The sequence below is a fragment of the Trachypithecus francoisi genome, unplaced genomic scaffold (genome assembly GCF_009764315.1).
Source record: "Trachypithecus francoisi isolate TF-2019V2 unplaced genomic scaffold, Tfra_2.0 Lachesis_group11, whole genome shotgun sequence".
NCBI lineage: Eukaryota > Metazoa > Chordata > Mammalia > Primates > Cercopithecidae > Trachypithecus > Trachypithecus francoisi.
The window spans coordinates 18,111-42,821 of record NW_022681456.1 but is presented as its reverse complement, the minus strand read 5'-3'; the positions used below and the strand labels follow the sequence as shown (position 1 = coordinate 42,821).

At 52.4% G+C, this 24,711-nt stretch overlaps 1 protein-coding gene and 1 non-coding gene across 3 annotated transcripts; both read right to left on the bottom strand.

Moving 5' to 3' along the window:
* Window positions 1-209: 209 nt before the first annotated feature.
* On the bottom strand, window positions 210-17,744 carry ANHX (anomalous homeobox). 2 transcript variants are annotated; one of them, XM_033219946.1, is made up of 9 exons: window positions 17,716-17,744; window positions 16,032-16,302; window positions 13,476-13,603; window positions 9,745-9,868; window positions 8,885-9,101; window positions 8,266-8,386; window positions 3,156-3,284; window positions 1,157-1,241; window positions 210-848 (listed from the first exon to the last, which is right to left on the bottom strand). In XM_033219946.1, exons 2-9 carry the CDS (start codon window positions 16,278-16,280, stop codon window positions 762-764), a joined length of 1,140 nt encoding a protein of 379 aa, XP_033075837.1. In that variant the 5' UTR covers window positions 16,281-16,302; window positions 17,716-17,744; the 3' UTR covers window positions 210-761. The 2 variants fall into 2 exon arrangements, with proteins under 2 accessions (XP_033075837.1, XP_033075838.1); XM_033219947.1 differs by lacking the exon at window positions 17,716-17,744 and adding an exon at window positions 7,478-7,770 and having other exon boundaries at window positions 216-848; window positions 3,156-3,303; window positions 16,032-16,280.
* Window positions 17,745-20,220: 2,476 nt separating this feature from the next.
* LOC117091156 lies at window positions 20,221-20,324 on the bottom strand. Its single transcript, XR_004440277.1, has one exon. It is a non-coding gene; the product is annotated as a U6 spliceosomal RNA (small nuclear RNA).
* Window positions 20,325-24,711: the final 4,387 nt, after the last annotated feature.

Genomic DNA, 24,711 nt, shown 5'->3' with positions numbered 1-24,711 from the left:
AGGGCAAAGGGCAGAGGACAGGGTTGCCCACCCAAATGCTGCATATAAAACAGACACTAGAAACCATCCAGATGTCCATCTGTCGGACACTGCTGCATGATTAATGTACACCCACATCATGAAACGCTGGCCCTGGGTGGAAAGGCTGATGTTCATCTCTGTACTTTGGCATGGACAGATGCCCAGGATACATGGTTAAGTGAATACAAGGGAGTTCAAAACATTAAACTTTAATTGACAACATTTGTGTCATAGACACAGTGAATTACAACCTGAAGGGAAAACCCAGCCTACTCTGCCCTGCCTGGGCCATTCGCAGACAGGTTTGTCTCCCAGTACTCGAAGTCCCTACACACAGAAATCTCAGGACGCTCCTCATACCTCACTCAGTTAACTTGGTGGAAAAGTCTGGCCTTGTGCATGGGCAGATGGCAAGGCAGCCAGCAGCAGAACACTCCTCTCTCTAGAATGGCCTTCTCTGCACACGAGTGCCCCGGAGCCTGACTGATCCAGAGCTGCCTGAGTGGGACACCTTTGACTCCTGATCCCATGAACATTTCTCAACTACAGGGAATTGCCAACCAAACTATTCAAACATGGCAGTGGGAAAGAATCTCTCAATGCTTTTCAGCAGAGCCCCCAGGGGAACTCTAGGGACCTTCATTTTGTATTCAGGATAAAGCTCTGCAACTCCTTGTGTTGACCAGCCAGACCATCCACACCTGCTCCTCCTCGGGTGCCGCCTGGCTCCCGAGGATAGCTCAGTCCAGGCTGCTCCCTGAAAACTCAAGGAGCATCCTGGCTCCCCAGAAGGCATCACCAGAGGCCTGGCTGTTGGAACACTGCACCTGGAAGAAAACACAATGTTAAACACAGAGGCTTCCTTTCCAGGCTCAAGATCGGCCCTCCCACCTGGGCACCTCCTGACCTTGGGAAGACCCCCCCCAAGTCTGGGCTCAGGAGGGAACGTTGCCCCACAGCATCCCTCACCCCAGCTCCCAGTCCAGTAATGTCTAGCCACAAATCATCCTTGTCCCTTGTTCATCTTTGCCTGGTATATTCCCTCCAGTGGCACGAGCTGAACCCTCCTCAGCACCATGAGCTGCAGATCCAGGAGTAGAGAGGGAATCCTTTAGTGCTCATAGGGAAGCCTCACCTGGCTGGAGGGCAGGGCCTGGCTCAGCTCCATGGCAGACACAGGGCCGGGGAAGGCAGATGGGGCTGGGGCCAGCTCCAGAGGGCTGGAAAAGACACAGTGTAAGGATGGGCCCTGTCTCAAGGGGACACTGGGTGACAAAATCCACCCAGCTGTGCTTTCTTCAACAGGAGCCATTCTAGTACTTGACTTACCAGAACAGACTCTCTTCCTGCAGGGCTGTAATGTATGTAGGGTGTTAGGAGGGGAATGTGTTACATGGAGAGCAGGGTTACCTGGTGGGTCATAGGGGCAACTGCACAGAGGGCTCAGAGCAGGCTCATGGAAGAGCCAGTGAGCAAAAATGTGGAGGAAACAGGGACCTCAAAGGAGGAACAGGCCTGGGCTGTGGAGACAAGATTTCAGGGAGCAGGAGGGAGAGCAGGGACGCACGGCACAGTCACTCAGGGCAAGGGTCGGTGGTTCCTCAGCAAGGTCAACGCATACCTAGCACGTGACATGGCCACGGCTCTCCTGGGCATGCACCATGAGAAAAGAAGGCAGGTGTGCAGACTATACACATACGGGATGTTCACAGCAATATGGGATGTTCACAGCAGCCTTATCTGTGATGCCCCCAAATCCCCATTCATAGGATGAGGGTGAAGAAGCTGTAGCACATCCATGCCATGGCACGTCGCTCCGCAGAGAGGAATGAACTGTTCATGCATCCACAACATGGTGACTCTCAAAGTCGTCATGCAGAGTGAAGGAAGCCAGACCAGAGCAAAACAAAGACCCGAAAGTATACCATATTTACATGAAATTCTATAAAATGCAGCTAATCCTTAGTGACAGAAGCAGATCCATGGTCCTGGGTGGCCAGGGAGAGGCGAAGGACAGAACGGTACATTGAAGACCTTCATCACAGTGGTGGCCTCGTGTGGATGCGAAAGTCACACTGAGAAAATTCAGGTGCTCCATTTACACATGTACAGCCAATCACACCTCAACGAAGCCACTTTGAACGAAGGAACTGATGTTCTGAGGTTGAAGCATGGCCTTCAGATCGGAGTGGGGAGGCATGGGAGTTGGGGGAGCAAGAGGAGGGGTCGAGATGGCCATGTGGAGAGGTCAGGCGAGACACAGGGGACACCGTGGCCATGGCAGACTCTGCCTGGTCTCAGCTCTCAGCCATGAATGGAAAAGTGAGTCCACCTGTGTGGTGTACATTTTCTCACAATCTGGCTGTTTCAGCAAGCAGACCATGTGATTCAGGGGCCGTTCCCCCTTTTCTCCTCTGTCCCCCTGTAATTCTGCCCTCACTAGCACGAGCCTTGAGTCAACCTGGATTCAGCTCCCTGATGAGGGAGACCCCACACCCTCGGGACCTGCTCTGCTCCTGGTGGCCCTCCTGTAGAGAAGATGGGGCGTCTGCTAGAACAGGAGTGGTGGGGGTGATCGCCTCCCCACCAGAGGACCCCAGGCCACCCTGCCACACTCCTCCATCCCACCTGTCTCTGCAGGATCCCACCTGCTGTGCTGGCCCCGAAGGCCCTGGTCATCTTCTGTTTCTAAAGTCTACAGCACTAACACTATCAACAGGAAGTGTCAGGGAGGCTGTTCCAGACCCCCCAAGTCTCTTTAAAAATACAATTCAGAATAGAAAATCGGGATCTTGATTCTGCTCAAAAACTGACAGTGTTTGCTCGGGGAAAAGGAAACTCCAGCAAGAGGCTGCTGGGGTCCAGGGTGATTTGAGGGGAAGGGTGAACCCTGATCATGACCAATAAATGGGATGCCCACATCTGCTCTGATGTTTTGGGGTGCTCTTTTGAGAGGAAAAACCACCCTTTTCTTTGTAGATGTAGGCTGGGGGGGACTGTTACAGTTTTCAGCAATCCAAGGGAAAGGGCCCTATCTGCACAGTCTGGGATGGTGAGTCTATAAATTGGGCATTACCGTACCTTGTGGCCCATGGTAAGTATTGTCCAGGCCTGTGTGGCTCTTCAGGACTTACCTCTGGGTGAGGATGAATTCAGGAGCTTGCAGTGGGGGCTGTGTCACCAGGAAGCTGCCCACCCGTAGCTCTGTCTGTCCACCGCTTGTGCCCAGACCCTCCTCCAACTGCACGCTCTGGGGATAGCCACTAGGGGGGCCAGCAAACCCTGCATGTAATGAGATTCCACAGCACACTGGCAGGAGAAAGGAGCACAGCTCACGTGTGACGCAACCAACACCTCAAAGCAGATGCAGCCTGCGGCCCCACCAGCCCGGGCCACGTGAACCAGACTCACGGTCCCTGGGCCTCAGTCTCCCTCTCTGAGGAAGGAACTGTCGCAACCATTGATCTCAACAGCCTTTCCAGGCTTCCGGAGACCAAGATGCGGTTGCATTCTGCTGACTTTAAATGCTGCTGTCATCGCAGACCTCATGTGTCTTCAGTGCCAGAGTCAGTCTGCAGCTTGCTCCGTCCTGCTGGTGCAGAGGAATGTGCCAGGAGCCCTCAGTTTCCTCTTGTGGCTGGTTCATGGAGTGCTTGGCCACCAGCCCTTGGTGGTTTCCACTGTTACCTCCTACCAAGGGTTACCAAGATGCCACTGAGGTATAAGCTGTCACTAGTTTCCACTCCCAGTGACTTTCCAGAGCGTATCACAGAACATCTCTCGCTCTTAGACAAGCTACTGTGGATTTGGTCAATTCTGGGTGGACATTTAGGAGAGCTGTGGCCTGAAAAGGCGGGATTTTTTCCTGCCCTGAGTCTATTAGGCTGTAAAACAAGCATTAAGATAGCCCTGATCTAAAGACAAAGAACAACAGGCCTCGGGGTGAGGCTCACGTGGTCCTCCTGCCTGTACAGCAGCGTGACCACCTAACCTGGTGCCCAGCTGCTCTGGGCCTTCTTAGGTCAAAGGGACCTTCCTGACCATGTGCCTGCTTTCTGCTATTTCTTCTTTCATGCAGACCTTACAGACACTCTGGAGAGAAGAAATAATGTTCAAGCACCAGTTTGGACATTCTGGTCCCATCCATCAGTGGTACAGCAATAGATTACACATTCTCTTTCCTTTTTTTTTCTTTTTTCTTTTTTTGAGACGGAGTCTCGCTCTGTCGCCCAGGCTGGAGTGCAGTGGCCGGATCTTGGCTCACTGCAAGCTCCGCCTCCCGGGTTCACGCCATTCTCCTGCCTCAGCCTCCCCAGCAGCTGGGACTACAGGCGCCCGCCACCTCGCCCGGCTAGTTTTTTTGTATTTTTTAGTAGAGACGGGGTTTCACCGGGTTAGCCAGGATGGTCTCGATCTCCCGACCTCGTGATCCGCCCGTCTTGGCCTCCCAAAGTGCTGGGATTACAGGCTTGAGCCACCGCGCCCGGCCCACATTCTCTTTCCAAGAGAAAGGGAAAGCCATGAGCACAATGTCCACATTGTGCAGTCAGGACGCAAGTGCAGCCCATGGGGATGGGGTGTCTGGCAGGGAGCTGGGGTGTGGGGCAGGGGCTGAGATTCACAAGGAGCTCAAGAGAGGGAGAGCATCCAGGTGCCCAGGCAGCAGCAGGGAACCTGAAGGCAGAGGTTTCAACAGACAGAACAAAGGACTTCGCTGATTCCCACAGAACATCCCCCCTCACTTGTGCAGGCCCCAGGTTTGAAGACCAGCTCCTCTTGTCCCAGTGTGAAGACATCCAGTGACCGTCCCCACTCCAGCCTCGTTAAGTATAGACAGGCACATGTGAGTCTCCAACAGTTAAATAAAAAGGACAGCAAAAAAGGAAAGGTCAGTATGATCAAACTGACGAGTCCTCTCCAGAGGAGAGAACCCTAAGATCCCTTCCTCTTTCTGGCCCTGCATCAAGGAAGGGCCAGAATCCACAGTCCCAACATTCCTGCATTCAGTCAATGAAGCACATTAAAAAAATTATTATTAGGAACCTTAGAGAAGTATAAGATATTGCATCCATAGAAAGTAACATAATCTATGAAGGAAGAAGAGTTCAGAGATCTGTAAAGAAGGATTGAAATTCTCTTAAGATATACAACTGTTGGCCGGGCGTGGAGGCTCACGCCTATAATCCCACACTTTGGGAGGCTGAGACGGGTGGATCACTGGAGGTCAGGAGTTCGAGACCAGCCTGACCAACATGGTGAAATCCCATCTCAACTAAAAATACAAAATTAGCCAGTGTGGTGGCACATGCCTGTTATCCCAGGTACTTGGGAGGCTGAGGCAAAAGAATCGCTTGAACCTGGGAGGCAGACGTTTCAGTGAGCCGAGATCGCGCCATTGCATTCCAGCCTGGGCAACAAGATCGAAACTCCGTCTCAAAAAAAAAAAAAAAAAAAGATATACAACTGTTGAAACAAAAAAATCAGACAACAGAATTTAAGAAATACCCAAAACACACATGCAATTAAAAAAATACAAGATAAAAGGTAAATTCTTTGGGAGATTGGTCCCAGAGTTCCAACATACATAACACTTGTGCTTTAAAGAGAGAGCTGAAAACATGGAAGCAGGAACTTATCAAAGATACTATCAAAGGATATTAGGAAAAAATGCTCAGAGCTTATAGGAGACCTTATTATTATTATGTTTTGAGAGAGAGCCTCACTCTGTCACCCAGGCTGGAGTGCAGCAGTGCAATCTCGGCTCACTGCAACCTCCACCTCCCGGGTTCAAGTGATTATCCTGCCTCAGCCTCCCACATAGCTGGGACTACAGACGCACGCCACCATGCCCAGCTAATTTTTTTTATATTTTTGAGTACAGATGGGGTTTCAGCATATCGGCCAGGTTGGTCTCGATCTCTTGACCTCATGATCCGCCTGCCTCGGCCTCCCAAAGTGCTGGGATTACAGGTGTGAGCCACTGCGCCCAGTCAGGAGACTTTATTCTTTAAGATTAAAGTCTTAACAGCAAGATGAAGTAAAAAGACCCATACCTCGGACGCTCAGTGTGAAATTCCAGAACTTTAAGACCAAAAAAGAAAAAAAGAAAAGAAAAAAGAATCTAAAATCTCCAGGAAATTATGAGGGGTAAAAAGTATTTCAACTCAGAATTCCGTCCTTGCAAAATTGTTAAGCAAACTTGAGAACAGACTAAAGACATTTTTCAAACAAATGAGGACTCGGATAATTTATCTTGCAGGCACTCTTTCTCGCAAAGTTAACTGAAACCGTTGGCTAACAAAACAAGGGAGTCCAATAAAGAAAGAACCAGGCCTGAAATTCAGGACACCCTGGAGTAAACCCAGGGAAGCAGCATGGGAGCACTGCAGACTGTGGCTTCACTCCAGGCCTAGGGAGCTGTCACTTGGATGGGAAAGGGAAAGTAGAGGGCCCCCAGCAGTGAGTTTTCAGATGGGATGCTTCAAATGCTGGAAGATAAACATGTGATAAAAACAGACAATGTAAAAAGAAAAAGGAAAGGCATGGAAAAGCTCCAAGAAGAAAAAAAAGCTGAAGAGAAAAGATGTATATACCCATAGAATATTAAATATAGGTGAATTTGGCTGGGCACAGTGGCTCACACCTATAATCCCAGCATTTTGGGAGGCTGAGGTGGGTGGATCACTTGAGGTCAGGAGTTTGAGACCAGCCTGGCCAACATGGTGAAACCTCGTCTCTACTGAAAATACGAAAAATTAGCCGGGCGTGGTGGCAGGTGCCTGTAGTTCTACCTACTCAGGAGGCTGAGGCAGGAGAATCGCTTGAACCTTGGAGGCAGAGGTTGCAGTGAGCCGAGATTGTGCCACTGCACTGTAGCCTGGGAGACAGACCAAGACTCCATCTCAGAAAAAAAAAAGAAATTTCATAGCGCCAATTTCCTCCTTACAAAGTGAGAAATCACACGATTCTGGACAAAATATACATCTAAATACATATTCTTTAAATGATTTTACAGCTTCAGTAACTTAGAAACTAAAATCGTGGGATCTCTACTACAGGTAAGGGGGGTGGACAAGTGGGGAGTCTAAGGAGCTCAGCCTCCTCTGCTGCACCCGGTGTTAACAGATAAATCAAGTGGACTGCAGTGGAGAGCACAGGATGGCAGCTCCTTCCTTTCAACTAACTCTTCCTCTTCAGTGATATGCATACACACATACACAGCCACACACACACACACACACACACACACACACACACACACACACTAAAATAGATGAGAAATAATCTGGGATGTTTGTGGGAAGAGTCTTTGTTCTGGCTACATTGGTTCCAGGTCTAATCAAATACCATGGGTTCAAGCCATGTGGCCCTACCCACACTTCTACCCCCTCAAACAGGACCTGAGTAGTCACAGTGTCTGGTGCTGAAACTCATGGTCTGTCTGAAGTGGACCCACCTGTAGGGCTGGGATCTCCAAGGGTGGCAATGGACACAGCCACAGCGGTGTCTGCAGGGCCCATCATGAAGTCCAGCCCATGGCTGTGGACCAGCTGCCCAGTCTGGAAGGAAACTTCCTTGGAGGACGCCAGTGCAAGAGACATCAGCCAAGATTCAGGGGCAGCCAGAGAGGGGTCCAGCATGTCATTGCCAGCAGCCCGAGGGCAGAGGCCAGGGCCAGGGCAGAAGAGGGGGAGGGTGGCAGGATCATGGCCAGGCCCCTCCTGGTACATCTCGCCACCCGGCAGAGACCTGGGGGACATGGAGAACACTGTCTCTTGGTGGGCAGAGCCTCCCTCAGGGCAGGGCAGGAGGGAGCCCAGGGTGCACAATGTGCTCAAACAGCACTGGTGTGCAGTAGGAACTCAAGAGATACTGGCTGGTATTAACTCAATGAAAATCCAAACAGACAAAGTACTAGAAACAAACTCCAGGGACAGCTGGGTTTGTCTTTAGGTGGCAGGCCTGCATGTACTTCTTTCTAAGTCTGTCCCCACATTCTCCAAGACAGACACGAACTCAGGAGATGAGTCAGGCGGCAGGAGCACGTGTGGGGTCAGAAGAAACTGTCCCCCACCCCAGTCCCTGACAGGGGCCCCTTGCTGGTGGCTTCCCTCTCCCTGGGGTCTGACTTGATCCCAGTGTGGGGGTCCTGTCACCCCTATGCCTACTCCATGCCCCAGTCTCCACCTGAGGAAAGGGAACTGAATAAGTGAGATGATTCCATGGCCATGGAGATGATAGTACCTGACATCCAGTGGCTTTGAGACTGTCTCATCTGCAGGAAAGGCTGGGGCTAAGGCTAGTGGCTCCCATGGTCCTTGGGTGGTCTGTGGGGACTGTGGAGGCCCCTCTTCCTCACGTTCCTCTGAAAGTAATGAGATGGGAGGGGAGGCTTAGTGAGGCTCTGATTCCCAGCCTCCTTCCCAGCAGGTATGAGCAGCCCTGCTGGCTGGAAAAGGTTGTTGCTATGGGGCCATCCCAATATTTTTGCTTCTTGTCCTATCTTTGGTGTGAACCAACAATCCATAACTGCCAACCCAGGACACCCCAAATCCTGGTGCTTGGTTCACTTCTCAAACTGACTCACCAACTCCTCCTCTGGCTATATGATGCCCTCCTCCCCAGCCCAGCTCCTGGCCCGGCCACACAGTGACCTTGAAATGCAGAGGGGCAGCCACAGCCCAGCCTGGGCCAGTCTTGAGCCTCAGACCCTCAGACCCTGTGATCTTGCCCCCACAGAGGGACACCTGGAACCTACTGATTGGAGGAGGGCTACCCCTGTAACCAGAGTGGCTACCTAGGCCCGGCCCATAAGAAATCAGCTCCCCAACTACCAGGAGACTGGGGCCCTCGGGCCACTCACCTGACCACTGAGGCCTGTCCACAAACCCAGAGTCAACATGGGGGTTGCCTGAGGGCTGCAGGAGGTCAGGACCCCTCTCCCTTGCACCAGGGTCTTCAGCTGTGGCCTGCTGGGCTGGCTCCATGTGCTGGGGAAGGGCTCTTTGGCGGCGCCGGTAATTGGCAAACCAGTTGTACACCTGCTCAGGGGTCAAGCTTGTCTCCAATGCCAAGTTCTCCTGCCCCCAAACAACAAAACTTCTAGCCCTGCTTCCATTCCCTGAGGACAGGGAGTGTGTAGAAGTGGCTCTGACAGCTCATTTACACCAAGAAAAGGGCTGAGACCTCTCCAGCCTAACCTCTCCAAGGACAGCAGGGAGCTGCGCGCATGAGCAGAACATGCAGGCCTCGTCTCCCCCGGCTGATCCCCATGCCCTGAGCAGTGAGGCCAGGTCAGGCTGTCTGCACAGCCACACGTGCATGTACCCCTGAGTGGGGCCCTTGCTAGGTCCACCCAGAAAACATGCCCAGGGCCACCCGAAGCCACTGGAGGGAACCACACTGCCTGTGCCTGGCACAAACCCACGGTGCAGTGGAGAGCGTGTCGGCCGGCGGATGCCTCGACCCATCGTCCTGGTGCCTGGCACACAGTGGGTGCTGAGTGAACAGCCGTGGGGCCACAGACACGATGCTATGACTCCACGTGAGAAAATGAAACCTTTCATGTGGCAGACAAGACAGTCTGTAGGGGCTGCCCACCAACAAGGGCCCTGTCCAGAGGAGAGGCTGAAGCCAACAGCACCCTGGGGTGGGGGTATCCCCTTGGGGGAGGGGGAGGCACCAGGCGGGGACCCCCTGGGTCCTGGTATCTTCTATTCTTACCCTCTCAGTCTTGCTGGGGTTGGTGTTCACCCTCACAGCGAAATTGTGCAGCTTCTCACGAACCTCTCTGGGGAAGTTCCGGCTCTTCAGCCCCTCCGGGCAGAGGGAGGGGGGTGGAGGGTTCCTGGGTGAGGACAGTGAGGAGGTGGTAACAGACAGGACCCCTCCAAATCTGTTCCCTTCTCCAGGCCTGGCCCTTTGCAGAAGGTGACACTTCCTTCCCCGTGCCTCCTCCTGGGGGATGCCTCTCTCTGCCTCCAGTTAGTGAAAACTAGAGTCTCTCCCACAGACATGCACAAACCCTGACGTATACTCTTCCAGAACATCTCTAGGCGGCTGTGAGGAGCACCCTCTGTGGGCCCCTGCAGTGCTCCTGGGTGCATCTCAGCCCACGGAGCTCCCGTGGATGGCCCTCCTGGACATACTCACACACAGGCATCCTCACCTATGGAGGCCCCGTGCACGGCCTTCCTGGATGTACTCACACACAGGTGTCCTCAGCCCACGGAGCTCCCGTGGATGGCCCTCCTGGACACACACACACACTGTTGTCCTCAGGACTTGGCTGACCCCTGTGTGCTTTTCCATGCAGTGCCTTCTGTTCATCGCTGGTTTCCAGGCATCAGCCCCATTCTTGCATGAGTCCTCTGAGGCTTGCAGCACTCACACCCCTGCCACCCTGCATGGCCACGTCAGCTTTCTCCCTTCTTCTCTCACCCCTAACACCTCCTCCCAAGACTCATTGTCCTTGGGTGATCTGGCTGTCATTTCACCAAGATGTTCTCAGAAGAGAAGCATCACCTGTGCCCCCACCAAACCTGCCAGCTCTTCTGCACTCCTCAAATGCCTGTGGGGCCCCTGGTGAGGGGAGGCTCCAGCCGTGGCACCTGCTCATCCCCCACATCACTAAGAACGCTCCCCTGAACTAACTCCCTGCTTCCCACCATCAGTATTTCTTCTAGTAAGTCATTCTCATGAGCTGCTAAGCTCTGTAAATTTCTCACCTCCAGTGGTTACCCCATGACTCTGCTCCCGTCCCAGCTGAACTTCTCAAACAATGATCTTGGATCACTGCCACTGTCTCCCTGTGTCTGTGACACACCTGGATCCCTGCACCTTGTCACTGAAAGCACTTGCCCAGTTCACAAAATCCAAAGTTCATTTCCCAGCTCTCCTCTTAACTGGCACCTCCTCAGCCTCACTGGTTTCTGAACTCTGCACACTGCTGGATTTCCTCTTCCTCTCACTGGCCACGTCTCAGCTGAATCTTCCTCATCCTCCTCTGGGCTGCAAAGTCCCAGAGGTCTGTCCCCTGAGCATAGAGGACCCCTCCTTTCTCTGTGCCCTACCAGGGTTTCAGTGTCACTCACAGAGATGACAAACGGACACATGTCCGAGAAGTGCTGGAGCTGGACACCGGGGGCGTTCCAGCTGGTTATGCTCCTCTCTAGTGCTGAGCTGATTTGAATATTTCATAAGAAAAAGATGATATATGCACCAATATTACTTGTCTATAGAAGACGTGTCATCCCAGTGCCTACTTGGACATCTAAAATGCATCTCACACATCACGAATCCCAAAAGAACTCCATCCCCTTTCTCCAAACTTTTCCCCAGACCCTGTGCACTTCAGTGAAGGGATCCTCATGCTCCTGGTGGTTCCCACACAGGCCAAGAGCCCTGGAGTCTACTTCAGTCCTCTCTTTACCTCCTTTAACGTGTTCAGCCCACCAGCAAACCCCCCAGCTCCACCTCCAAAATCTACCCTGACACAATCCTGTCCACTTTCTCCAGCCACTATCCCAGCCCTGGGCCATGCCTGGAACCTCTTAGAAACTCCAGCATCTACTCCTGATCCCTGTGTCTGCATCTGGTGTGACTCAGATGCCATCCCTTCCTGACATCCCCCGGGGACCATCAGCATGGTCATAACCCAAACCAGCAGCTACCATGGCTGCAGGCCCAATGTCCTCCTGCTGCTCATCAGCCTCTAAGGCAGGGTGGGTGAATCCGCTCCACCACCTGCTTCTACAGTCACAGGCTAAGCATTGTTTTCACCTTTTTCAAGGGCTGTGAACACATACACCCCGAAATATTTCCCATCTGCCCCTGAACACCAAGCTTCTCTGACCCCAAGTCTTTGAATGTGCTGCCCCTTCCTGGAAACTTCTGCTCACATGGCTGGCACGTCCCCACACTCAAGACTTTCCAAGACTAGGACCAGCCTGCACTGACCACCCCATCTAAAGCAGCCAACCTCGCACAGCCCTCTTCTGAACCTATTCTCTGCATAGCACTTCTCACTCTCTGAATTATGTGATCTACTCTATTTCCTTGTCTGTCGGCCATTGTCCACATCCCACTGTCAGTTCCATGGAGGCAGAGCCTGCCTTCATCCCCAGCACCTCCCAGAACCCAGCAGGCAGGGGACACTTAGCAAACATGTCGACAAGATGACAAGATGACACCACTGCACTCTGGTGGGCTGCCAGCATGCCCATGGAGGGCTACAGTCACATCCCCGGAAGACCCCACAGCTGATTTACTGCAGGGCTTCTGATGACTTGTCTTACTCCGTCACTCTGATGGGTACCACACAAGAACATTCTCTGGGCCAAAAAGGTATCCACGTCTTCTTCCTCCAGCGACCAGTATTCTTATCGACCAGGCCCTGTGGCTCAGGAATCTTTCATGACTTGGGCTGTCAGGAGTTCACAGCAAGATCTACAGCCCTTTCCTGACCAGTGGAGAGCACCTGAGATGAAGAGTAAAGGCTCCCAGGAGTTTGAGACCAGCCTGGGAAATACAGCAAGACCCTGTCTCTACAAAAAATTAAAAATTAGCCGGTCATGGTGGTCACAGCTACTTGGGGGGCTGAGGTGGGAAGATCGCTTGAGCCCGGGAACTTGAGGCTGCAGTGAGTCGTGACAGTGCCACTGCATGCTTGTCTGGGCAATGGAGCAAGACCCTGTCTCAATTTTTTTTAAAGGCTCCAATTTCTCAGTGTCTGGGCTAGAGTCCTGGCTTTGCACCTCTCTCTTGTGTCGAACCTCAGGTTACCCTTTCTGTGCCTCCGTTTCCTCATCCATAAGTGGTGATGATGGTGATAATAATAATTACTAGTAGTAACATAGATTTAGTGTTGATAATGGTGGCGATGACAAGGACTACCACTTACTTAGTGCCTATCATGTGCCTGGCACTGTTCTGAACACCTGGCGTGTAACTCATGCTAACACTGGCAACATTCTCACTCTCACTTCTTTGAAAGGCCTTGCAGCCCCTCAGTGGCCACCCAGAGCCCAGATGTGGGGATTAGGTGACCTGGGGACACATGCTGTGCCGCTCCCACCTGCCCTCCACCTCCACTGTTCCTGGCCCGAGGGCCCCCTTTCTGGCCAGTCCCTGGGTGGATGCTGGGTGGAGATGATCAGGAGGCCCACCTCCTGGCCTTAGCCTCAGTCACCCTGCAGTCAGTCATCCACTTCCAGCCATCAGCTGACTGAAGTGGCTGGTGGAGAGTGTAGCTCAGTGACCAGCATCCAGCACAGGTGTGACCCACACTGAAGCCATGTTATGCTGACTACACTGTGACTATTACTGCTCTGGTGGACACTTCCCATCCGCATCTCCTCACCTCTACTTTTCTTCAGCCCCTCTGGGGTTTGCACGGTCCATCTAATCCCTCGGGATCCCCATGAAATATGCACAAGTAAAGGCTTCTGGGTTACCTCTTCCTGCAGCGGAACTTCTGCACCGGGGTGAGTGCAGCCACGCCCAGCCTCCTCATGACCAGACGGTAGTGGATGTCGTTCCAGAGCTGCACCAGCTCCTGGCTGCCTCCTGGCACCTGGCACCCCTGCCAAGAAGAGTGTACTGAGCGCTGGCCACCTGCCCATCCTGGAACACTTTTGGGACCTGCGTCTGCCATCCCAAACCGACTCAGCCTTGGGGAAGGCAGTGATGGGAAGAGCAGGGTTCTGGGTTCAAATCCACTGATTTTACAAAGTGCCAGTGTGGCCACGCAATGCAGGCGTGAGTCATACAGCCCCTGCTCCATTCTCAGCAGCCTCAGCGTTATGACCCTAGGCCTGCCAGGTCACCTCACAGACCTTGGGCAGATGCACTCACATCAGTCTGCCTTTAAACCTTCAACCCTCCCCAAAACACAAGATGAGCACAGCTCCCAGCTATACCTCAAAGGTAAGGCACATGTGGCAAGGGAAGTCCAATAATTCTCTTTTGGCCAATAGCAAAGGAGAGGTGGAGCAGTGGTTATAACCACATGGTGTGATTTGAGGGCCTGATGTGTGATTCAGGTCTTACGTGAAAGACCTTTGTCTCCCAATAGTAGTACTGGCCCCTCGGGTACTCGGCACATTCTAAGGTGAGGGGGACAAAGGGGTCCCGTCCACTTAACCGGACTTTGCTGATGATGGAGGATGCCTGGTGCTGGTCTCCCGTGATTCCTGTGTGGCTCCCATCATTTCCTTAATTCCAATCACCTGCCACAGGAGTGATCCCTGTGGCCCCACACTGGCCTTTAACTACAGTGTTGCCTAGACCATCCTGGCAAGGGAGGTGCTGAGAATCATTCAGCTTTCTCTCTGAGGCATCAGAGAGGCCCAGTCTTGCTCAGCAGTGACCCCTCAGAGCCGACGGCTCTGTGCCCCTGTCTCCTCTCAGCACACAGCCTTCAGGGAACCTGCATGGGAACCTCCCCCTGCCCTGACTTGGGGGCAGGACTGGGCAGGAACACCCTGCACAGGCTGGGGTTGCTGCCTGTTCTTGACGTGGTGGTCCCTTCATGCCTCCCAGGCCTCAGTCACAAGTCACCTCCTCAGACATACTCATGGGTCACCCTGACTGAGCTTCTAATTCCTCTCCAGGGGGTTTTCATCACTGACGCCAGCGGTTGCCTTCACGGCAGTCGTTACAACTCTAACTCTGCACTCCCTCATTTGTTTACTTCATTTATTTTGACAGATTTGAAAGACCTTGAGCCCTGCTAGGTTCTAGGTGTCATGCTGTATAGCCAATCTTGCAGTGAGAAAGGCTGTGGCGGCCCTGCCTTGTGGGCCTTCAGTGCAGTAAGGGAGGCAGATGGAAGTCACATTGACAAACCCTTCTAGTTACAAACACAGGAAGGGACAGAAAAGGGATAATGAGGGGGCAATACTGGAGCATGAGGGAGACACCACATCCATGGGTTGACATTTAAAGTAGAAACTAGAAGGGTAGGAAGGCACCAGCCACACAGAGAGCCAGGCGCCAGCCTCTAACAGAGGGAAAGACACCTGCAAAGGCCTTGGGACCGGGAAATATCTCGGGAGTCGAAATGGCAAGGAGACTGGTGTGGCCACTGCAGAGGAGGCTGGGAGGAGCCAGAGGTGACAGGACGGCAGCAGGCTCAGGCCCCGGCTCTGGGAGCCACTGCTCAGGGGCACACCATGACACCATCTGTATTGTAAAAACTCCCTCTGGCTGCTGTGTCAACAGGTGGAGGAGCAGGAGGACACCACACTAGCTTGGTTGGGGGGGTGGGGTTGGAAGGAACTGAGTATCTTGAAGGTAAACTCACAATGAATTATGCATGGACTGTATTAGAGGGTCAAAGAAAGGAAAAATAGGCATTTGAATTCCTTTTTGGAAGCTCTTTGGGCCACACGTGTTCTGCAATTCAGAATTTTTCAGATTTCAGCAAGTAACACAGGCGTCTGGCACACGACACGCACCACTCAGCACCACCTGGGGCAGTGTCCTGTCATCAAGCATACAAAACGGTCAGAGGTCACATTAGTTGGAATAATAAACACTGTAAATAGCTTCAGATCAGCACAGGTCAGGTTCAATGCCTAATGTGTTGAGGTTGAAGGTACCAGCAGGTGAGTGACAAAGATACTTTTGTTTTTCAGAGTTCTCCATTGCAGACTTGCAGCCAGAGAATGAGAGGGGGTCTGTCTGAATGCCTCGCTAAGATGTTGGCTCTCCAAAGGCAGGACTGCATTTTATTCACTCACTTTGTTGGCATCATACCTGTCACAGATCACCACTCAATAGGGATTTGACGAATGACAGATTACCAAACTAGTTAGAGTGTAGTAACATGAGAGTGGACTAAGCTGATATAAAACCGCCCCCCACGTTTTTCCAAGGCCTGGGGTTGGACCTCCAGCCAACGGGTTCCTACAAACTCCCCGGTATTGCTGCAGTGCCTGGCATGGGTGGAGGCTGCCTGGAGAAGTTGCTACCTCTCTCTGTACCCCACGCCTGTAGCCCAGGCCTACCTCCAGGAGCCTGCAAGCTGCCTGCTGCTGCTCCTGCTGGTCCAGGACACGAGCACACGCCAGGGCCACATCTGCATTGTCCAGCAGGTGCAGGCGGAGCGGGCTGTCCAGAATGGCTGCGACCAAAGGCTGCACTTGGGCAAAGTCATCCTGGAAATCCCGGCACAGTCTGCCTGCAAGGGTCACCAGCTCTGCTGGGGGTGCGCGGGTGTCCTCATGCTCCTTCAGCAGAGTCAGGAAGCTCTGCATCCTGTGGTGGGTTGTGGCCACTCTGCCAACACAGAGAACAGTCACAAGAAAGGCCAACACTGACCACGTCCTTTCCGTCAGTCGCCCAACCCACTCTGCAAAGCAGGTGATGCCACGGCTCGTGAGCCATGGACACTTGTAGGAGTAAGACCTCACATATTCCGAGAGAGGGCAGCACCATAGCAGACATCCTCTAGAATTTCCTTCTAATCCCCAAAATAGTTTAGTCCTTAACAAACACGGCTGTGCACCAAGCACTGGGCCGGGTACTGTCTGCAACAGCTCCTCCACCTCTCTGAACCTTCCACCTGGCACCCTGGTCCACAGCCCACCCTGTTCCTCTCAGCTCTGCTTGCCCTTCCTTTCCTCCACGCTGTCATACACTTCGTGATTATGTTTCATCTCACTCCTTCTCTGGGCTCAGTAGGGTAGGGACCTTGTGTGCAGCAGTCACCAGTGGATGCCAAGGCCTTCCATCTGAATCCACATACATGCACTTGTTTTAACAGCAGAAACTGCTTATGCCAATACTTAATCCAAACAGTGTCAAAGACACACTTTGCAATCACACGCTTGGTCCTGCATCCACACAGGAGGGACCTTGACTTGTTCTAACGGGGCCTCACCTGAGGACATTTAGGCAGCTGCCAGTGACTGCTTTTCCCAACATAAAACCTCTCCCAATCGATCTTACTTCTGCGGAATACACTGTTATTCCAAAAAGTTTGTAAACCCTCACGGCCTCAAAGAACCAGCTAGGCTGTGCACTCCCTGGCGAGGGGCTCTTTCTGCCTGCATCATCTCCCGTGCCCCGCCAAGGGACACGACCTCGTCTACTCCACCCCTTCCCGGGCTCTAGCGCCATCTCACCCGGGTCCCAAGTCAGGGCTCTGCGTTTCCAGCTGCCACAGTGGGCAGGAGGCCCTGGACCCGGGGTCCCTTGGGGGAACAGAGGCTGCAGAGGCCTTGGAGGAGGGCAGAGGAGGCTCCCGGGCCTGGGTTTCCTGCAACGCCAACCCGCACCGGCTCTGGGAGGGGCGGGGTTCCTGCCATTTCAGGAAGGAAAAAGGTTCCCGAGGGGTACCTTGGCCTGTCCGCCCGGGGCCCTAAGGGGCACCCGGCTCCGGCTGAATGGAGGGGAAGGGTCGCGGGAGGTGGCTCTGCGTGACTTCCTGACTGTGGCGGGACCCCCCCCCCCATGGCCCCGCCTCCCTACCTTTCTGGCGCGCTGCTCCCTGAGGCCGAAACTGCTGCCCGGGGCTCCAGCCCGGGAGGCCCCGCCCTCAGCCTCACCCCGGCCCCCGCGCCCCCCTCACCCTCCGGGGGCACCCCTTACCCTCAAGGACTCCTGCCCTCATGCCCCTCACCCTCCAGGACCCCTCTGCCCGGGTGTCCCTCACCCTCCCGGAGCCTCCCCTGGCCGCGCGCCCCTCACCCTCCGGGACCGCTTCAGCCCTGGCGCACGTGCTTGGCGCGCACCCGGGGCTGTCGAGGAGGCGCGGGGCAGCGCAGAAGGTGCGGGTGCTACAAAGTATCCAGGCCGCGGCCAATCCCCGCGAGGCCCCGCCCACAAGCCGTCCCAGGGACCCGCGCCCCTCAGCCTCCGGGGCGACCGCGGAACCCGGGGGAGCTGAGGGGTCTGTGGGGGGTCCGGTGTACGTGGCATCTGCGGGTCCGAGGAGTCCCGGGCGTCCCGGAGGACCTGGGGTTTCTGGGGTGCGCAGTGCGGGGTCAGAAAGGCTTGGAGCTTTGCGTTCTCGAGCGCCGGAAGGAGCAGGCCTGCGGATCGCGGGGTGCGGGGTGGGTGGGGGAGGGCGCCGTGACCCCTGCCCTGAAGCGGAGCCGAGGGAGTCGTGACCCACGGGTGACCCTGCGCTGCCCGCCCTAGTGCTGGCGCCGCAGGCGCAGCCGAGTCAAGCTGGGGTCGCGGCTCTGGGGCCCAGCGCTTTCCCAGCGCGGGGGAGGAGGGCGCCGCTGGAACAGACCCCCAGGGGACGCGCCCGGGTCCAAGCGGAGTTCCGACCTCAGCCTCGGCGGGGGCTCCACCCAGGTGGGCCCTGCGGGCGGTTCCCTCAGGGGAAGCCTAGAGCAGCCTGACCACGGCTGACCTCCGTGACCCCCGGCGCTCCGGGCACAACTGGGCGATCCGGGGGCGGGGTGGGGTCCTCGCAGACCTGGTCAAAAGGTGGCTGGGAGATGACCGAACACCCCAAGTCCTGGCACGGACACAGTCCAGCCTCTGCCCTTGTGGACTTTATAGTTTTTTTGTGTGTGTGGGTTTGTGGGGTTTTTTTGGTTTTTTTTTGGGGGGGGGGTTTGGTGTTTTATACAGTAAGTTCGGAAGGTACCCGGCAATGCAAGACCAAAGACCTTGAGTTGTTTGTTTAGAGGCGGGGTCTCGCTGTGTGGCCCAGGCTGGAGTACCCCGGTGCAATCAGAGCTCACTTCTGCCTCAACCTCTTGGGGTCAAGTGATCCTCCCGCCTCAGCCTCCCAAACCACAGGTGCGCGCCACTGTGCCCGGCCTTGAGTTGGTTTTCAAAGGTAGTCAAGGTCTAACTGGAAGGAAAAAAGTCAGTAATTGAAGACACGCAGGATAAACATTTCAGTGTTTGTTCCAGTGAAGATGTGAAAACAATCCAAGTCTCTGGCGGAAGATTTGAGAAATAAACCAGGTTCAGACAGGGGATGGATTCCTGGAAGGTTATTAGTAGTGATGCTGAGGTCGCTTGGGCCCAGCTGATGATCGTGATACATTGTACAGCAGAATGCTGTGTTCTAAGACAGATGTAAGAGTCCACGTGGAAAGCGGGGATAAAATGATGCAGGCCACATCCTAAACCCTGGTGGCTCTGGGTGATTCAAGTACCACTTTGTTTTAGTATCATTTTTAGGCATTTTAATTTTCTTCTTTTTGCTTATCCACATTGTCTAATTTTTATAAAATACTTCTGTGGTTTTCTATTTTTAAATTTCTTTTTAAGGAGTGGAAAGAACAGGACAACAAGGTTGTGGAGAAGCAGCACTGACTGACTGAGTCTCTTTGGACTGGAGACCCCTGAGGGGGTGGAGAACAGACTGCAGCTGTCTGAGGTGCAGAACAGAGGAGAGCAATAGTCCCGATTGCTCGCTACCGTTAAGCACCAACAAATGTAAAACAATGGGGCCGAAAATGGTGAATTATCTACATTGTTCGATTTAAATGAATTCAACACATTTTTAATGTATTTTTATTTTTTTAGGCACATGACCTTGCTGTGTTGCCCAGGCTGGCTTCTCTTAATTGTCAGACTCGAAAGTCTACCTTCTTTTTTATGTATTTTATTATTTTTTGAGATGGAGTCTTGCTCCGCACCCAGGCTGGAGTGCAGTGGCATGATCTCTGCTCACTGCAACCTCTGCCTCCCAGGTTTAAGTGATTCTCCAGCCTCAGCCTCCCGAGTAGCTGGGATTACAGGTGCGCACCACCATGTCCAGCTCATTTTTGTATTTTTAGTAGAGATGGGGTTCCACCTTGTTGGCCAGGCTGGTCTCGAACTCCTGACCTCAAGTGATCCACCCACCTCGGCTTCTCAAAGTGCTGGGATTACAGACGTGAGCCACTGCATGCGGCCTCTACCTTCTTTTTTTTTTTTTTTTTTTTTGAGACAGAGTCTCGCTCTGTCGCCCAGGCTGGAGTGCAGTGGCCGGATCTCAGCTCACTGCAAGCTCCGTCTCCTGGGTTTACGCCATTCTCCTGCCTCAGCCTCCCGAGTAGCTGGGATTACAGGCGCCCGCCTCGTCGCCCGGCTAGTTTTTGGTATTTTTTAGTAGAGACGGGGTTTCACCATGTTCGCCAGGATGGTCTCGATCTCCTGACCTCGTGATCCGCCCGTCTCGGCCTCCCAAAGTGCTGGGATTACAGGCTTGAGCCACCGCGCCCGGCCTCTACCTTCTTTTTTAAAACAATATAGAGCTTCATGAATTTGTGTGTCATCCTTGCACAGGGACCATGCTCATCTCTGTGTCATTCCACTTTCAGTACATGTGCTGCCAAAGTGAGCACAAAAGTCCACATCCTTGGGTACTTCAAGTGCAGTGGTGTTTACAACTGACTGATCACAACCATGTAAAGATTTTTCTCTACTTCCACTGCTTCACTTGACTAGCCCAAAAAGTCTACATTCTTAACTTCAGAACTTCAGTGTTTAAATTGCAAGTGTTCTAAATGAGGACAAACCTACCCACCACCTTATTTTTTTTTTGATGGAGTGTCACCCTGGTTGACCAGGTTGGACACGATCTCAGTTCACTGCAACCTCCGCCTCCTGGGTTCATGTGATTCTCCTGCCTCAGCCTCCCGAGTATCTGGGATTATAGGCATGTGCCACCACGCCCAGCTAATTTTGTAGTTTTAGTAGAGATGGGGTTTTACCAAGTTGGTTAGGCTGGTCTTGAACTCCCGACGTCATGTGATCTGCCTGCTTCAGCCTCCCAAAGTGCTGGGATTACAGGTGTGAGTCACTGTACCTGGCCGAGAATGAACCCTTATTTATATATTTATTTATTTATCTTTTAAATTTATTTATTTATTTTTTGAGACGGAGTCTCAGTCTCTGTTGCCGAGGCTGGAGTGCAGTGGCATGATCTTGGCTCACTGCAAGCTCCGCCTCTCGGTTTCACACCATTCTCCTGCCTCAGCCTCCCGAGTAGCTGGGACTAAAGGTGCCCACCACCACACCTGGCTAACTTTTTGAATTGTTTTTTTTTTTTGAGACGGAGTCTCGCCCTGTTGCCCAGGCAGGAGTGCAGTGGTGCGATCTGGGCTCACTGCAAGCTCTGCCTCCTGGGTTCATGCCATTCTTCTGCCTCAGCCTCCCAGTGGCTGGGATTACAGGGGCTCGCCACCACCCCCGGCTAATTTTTTGTATTTTTAGTAGAGACGCGGTTTCACCATGTTAGCCAGGATGGTCTTGATTTCCTGACCTCGTGATCCGCCCGCCTCGGCTTCCCAAAGTGCTGGAATTACAGGCGTGAGCCACTGTGCCCGGTCAACTTTTTGTATTTTTAGTAGAGATGGGGTTTCACCGTGTTAGCCAAGATGGTCTCGATCTCCTGATCTTGTGATCCATCCGCCTCGGCCTCTCAAAGTGCTGGGATTACAGGCATGAGCCACTGCACCCGGCCGATGAACCCTTTTTAAGTATTACTTTTAATAAAGGGTAGTGCAAAAATTTGAGTTACCAATGCCTATTGTAAATATATACTGTCTCCCCTTTCCCTCCATGCTGTCTAATGTGAAATGCAATTGGGAACACATCATACATTGTAAGGCATACTTACCCACTATTTCTAGATTTTCTCTTCCTTCCTGGACCCATGCTTCCTGGGGCAGACTGTCAGTTCAGTTACTTGATAGCTGTGTGACCTTGAGCAAGTTACTGATCCTCTCTGTACCTTTTCTCCTCTTTGGCATAATGGGGATAACAACAGGGCCTCTTCCTTGGTGGGACTGAGATAACTACAGTCAATATTCAATAAGTGCTATTTTTGTCATCTTTTTTTTTTCTATATACACTATCTTTAGCACATTCAAAATCTGGTAAGTTTTCTATCATTATGTGTCTTTCTAACAAATTTCCTGGGAATTCCTGCATTTCTTCCATCGTAATTAGCTGAACCACAAAAGACTGGAAGATGATTTAGGTCAACTTCATAAGAACCTCTGTTTCATCCTGAGCTGCTGTCTTCCATCCCAGGAATGCCCTGCCCTATCCGTATCTTGAAGTTGCTGGATAGCCCTGGGTTGAGTGCCTCTTAGGAGAACTGTCCAATGTCTGCCTGCTAATTAGGGGGCTCATAGCTGTTGGGGATCAGTCTTCAGGCCCCTTATGTGGGCTCACAGAATTATAGAGAGCCAGTCTTCTGGGGAACACCAAGGGAGATATGCGGGCAGGAAAAGAGAGGGCGTGTCTTGTATCCTGGGTAGAAATTTGTAGAAGGACAGAGGGAGCCTAGGGCTTCGGAGAGTGATTCATCAGCCCTTCCTTTCTTCTTGGAATTTGAGCCCTTATAAAGCAGATGTGGACAGGGCCAGAGAACAGGAAAACAGGATCATCCATTTAAAGCACTCCCTAACATATGACTCAGAGAAGATTAGGAATGACCCCTTCTTTGGTGTGACAGCCCTGCTCAGAGGGCCAGAAGCTGTTCTTTCACAAGCTCAGAAGGGGCTGGTTGCAGCCCTGCAGTTCCTTCCTCTGGGTCATGGTCAAGGCTGCTCCAATCACCTGAGTTGTAATCTCGCCCCTCAGCATAATAACCCAGCAGGTGGGGAACATGACACGCCCTGGATTCTGGATCTATAAGCACCACCCAGGTGTCCCAGATGATTTTTCTTCCAAATAAGGCTGAGAATGGGATGAAAGCAAGTGAAGTATCAAAAAACTCAGTAATCAAGATAAATAATATTGCAATGCAGTGTTTTAATTTAATTTAATGTAATTTTTTTGAGATGGAGTCTTGCTCTGTCACCCAGGCTGGAGTGCAGTGGCTCGATTTCGGCTCACTGCAAGCTCCGCCTCCCGGGTTCACGCCATTCTCCTGCCTCAGCCTCCTAAGTAACTGGGACTACAGGCGCCCGCCACCACGCCCGGCTTTTTTTTTTGTATTTTTTAGTAGAAACGGGGTTTCACCGTGTTAGCCAGGATGGTCTCGATCTCCTGACCTTATGATCCACCCGCCTCGGCTTCCCAAAGTGCTGGGATTACAGGCGTGAGCCACATCGCCTGACCAATGCAGTGTTTTTAAAAAACCAAAATATATGTTGAAGAATCTATGAGGAACAGAATATCAAAATTTTGGATAAGACAATGTATATTATTGAGTTTTCCTTTACCTGAAGCTTCAAAGAAGCAATAGTTGCTTCTTTCCCTCGTGAGTCAGGTACAGGATGGGGAGTGGGTCTGGAGAGTTCAGAAGTATTTTTGGAGCATATGTGCCAGGTCATCAAATGCTCCTATGACTCTGAGGTGGACAACTGCCATCACTGCCACGTGACAAAATGCCCACCTGAGGTAAGTCATGGGTCTGCAGTCACAGAAATGGCACAGGGGTGGTTTGATTAAACCAAAGCATTTTAAGTTACCAGAATATTTCCTGTGAACAGTGGTTTAGAGGTAAAAGCCAAAGAAAATAAAAGTACATCGTGAAAGGACAGAATGATAAAGATTTTTAAATCTGTATTTTCTCTACGGAAGTAGATATTAGTTGAAACAACTGATTCTTAAAAATGTACATGTTTCTATAATCACTATTTCTAAAAAGGGTTAGTGTTAGAGTGAGAATTTAGGGATTAGGCTTCGGTTAAGGGTTAGGTGTTACAGAGAAGAATTAGAGGTTATGGTTTAGGAGTTAGGTGTTATGGTTAAGGATTACAGATTAGGCCAGGTGCGGTGGCTCACGCCTGTAATCCCAGCACTTTGGCAGGCCAAGGTGGTTGGATCACGAGGTTCAGAGATCGAGACCATCCTGGCTAACATGGTGAAACCCCGTCTCCACTAAAAATATAAAAAAGTAGCCGGAGGTGAAGCATGAAGTGACCCGACATTGCGCCAATGCACTTCAGGCTGGGAGAAGGAGCAAGACTGTGCCTCGGCCGGGCGCGGTGGCTCAAGCCTGTAATCCCAGCACTTTGGGAGGCCGAGACGGGCGGATCACGAGGTCAGGAGATCGAGACCATCCTGGCTAATACGGTGAAACCCCGTCTCTACTAAAAAATACCAAAAACTAGCCGGGCGAGGTGGCGGGCGCCTGTAGTCCCAGCTACTCGGGAGGCTGAGACAGGAGAATGGCGTGAACCCGGGAGGCGGAGCTTGCAGTGAGCTGAGATCCGGCCACTGCACTCCAGCCCGGGCGGCAGAGCAAGACTCCGTCTCAAAAAAAAAAAAAAAAAAAAAAAAAAAAGACTGTGCTCAAAAACAAAACGAAACAAAAAAAGAATTACAGGTTAAAGTTTAGGGGTTAGCGTTAGAATTTGGGATAGGGATAGGGTTCGGGTGCTTGAGTTTAGGTTAGGGTTTAGGGTTAGGGTTAAGCTTAGGGCTAACATTAGTGCTAGAGTTAGTGGTTAGGGTTACTGTTGGGGTAGTGTTGGGGTTAGGGGTCGGGGTCAGAGTCAGGGGTTGGGGTAGGGTTAGGGTTAGGGTTAAGGTTAGGTTAGGGTTAGGGTACAGTTAGGGGTAGGGTTAGGGGTTAGGGTTAGGGTTGGGTTTGGGGTTGGGTTTAGGGTTGGGGTTGGGGTTAGCGTTGGGTTATGTTTAAGTTTGGGATTGGGTTTGGGGTTAACATTAGGGTGAGGGTTAGCAAAGTTCTCCACTTTTCGACCTTTTTTTTTAACTGAGCGGGAATTAGGAGAGGAACCTTGTACTCTCCACACAGCCCAGCAGGTATAC

Excerpts from the sequence above, each read along its gene's own strand:
- ANHX (XM_033219947.1), bottom strand. The coding sequence starts at position 16,280 with ATGCAGAGCTTCCTGACTCTGCTGAAGGAGCATGAGGACACCCGCGCA. Across the intron at positions 13,604-16,031 it reads CAGCTTGCAGGCTCCTGGAG|GGGTGCCAGGTGCCAGGAGG; the intron begins GTAGGCCTGGGC and ends TCTTCTTGGCAG. Across the intron at positions 7,771-8,265 it reads TCAAAGCCACTGGATGTCAG|GTCTCTGCCGGGTGGCGAGA; the intron begins GTACTATCATCT and ends CATGTCCCCCAG.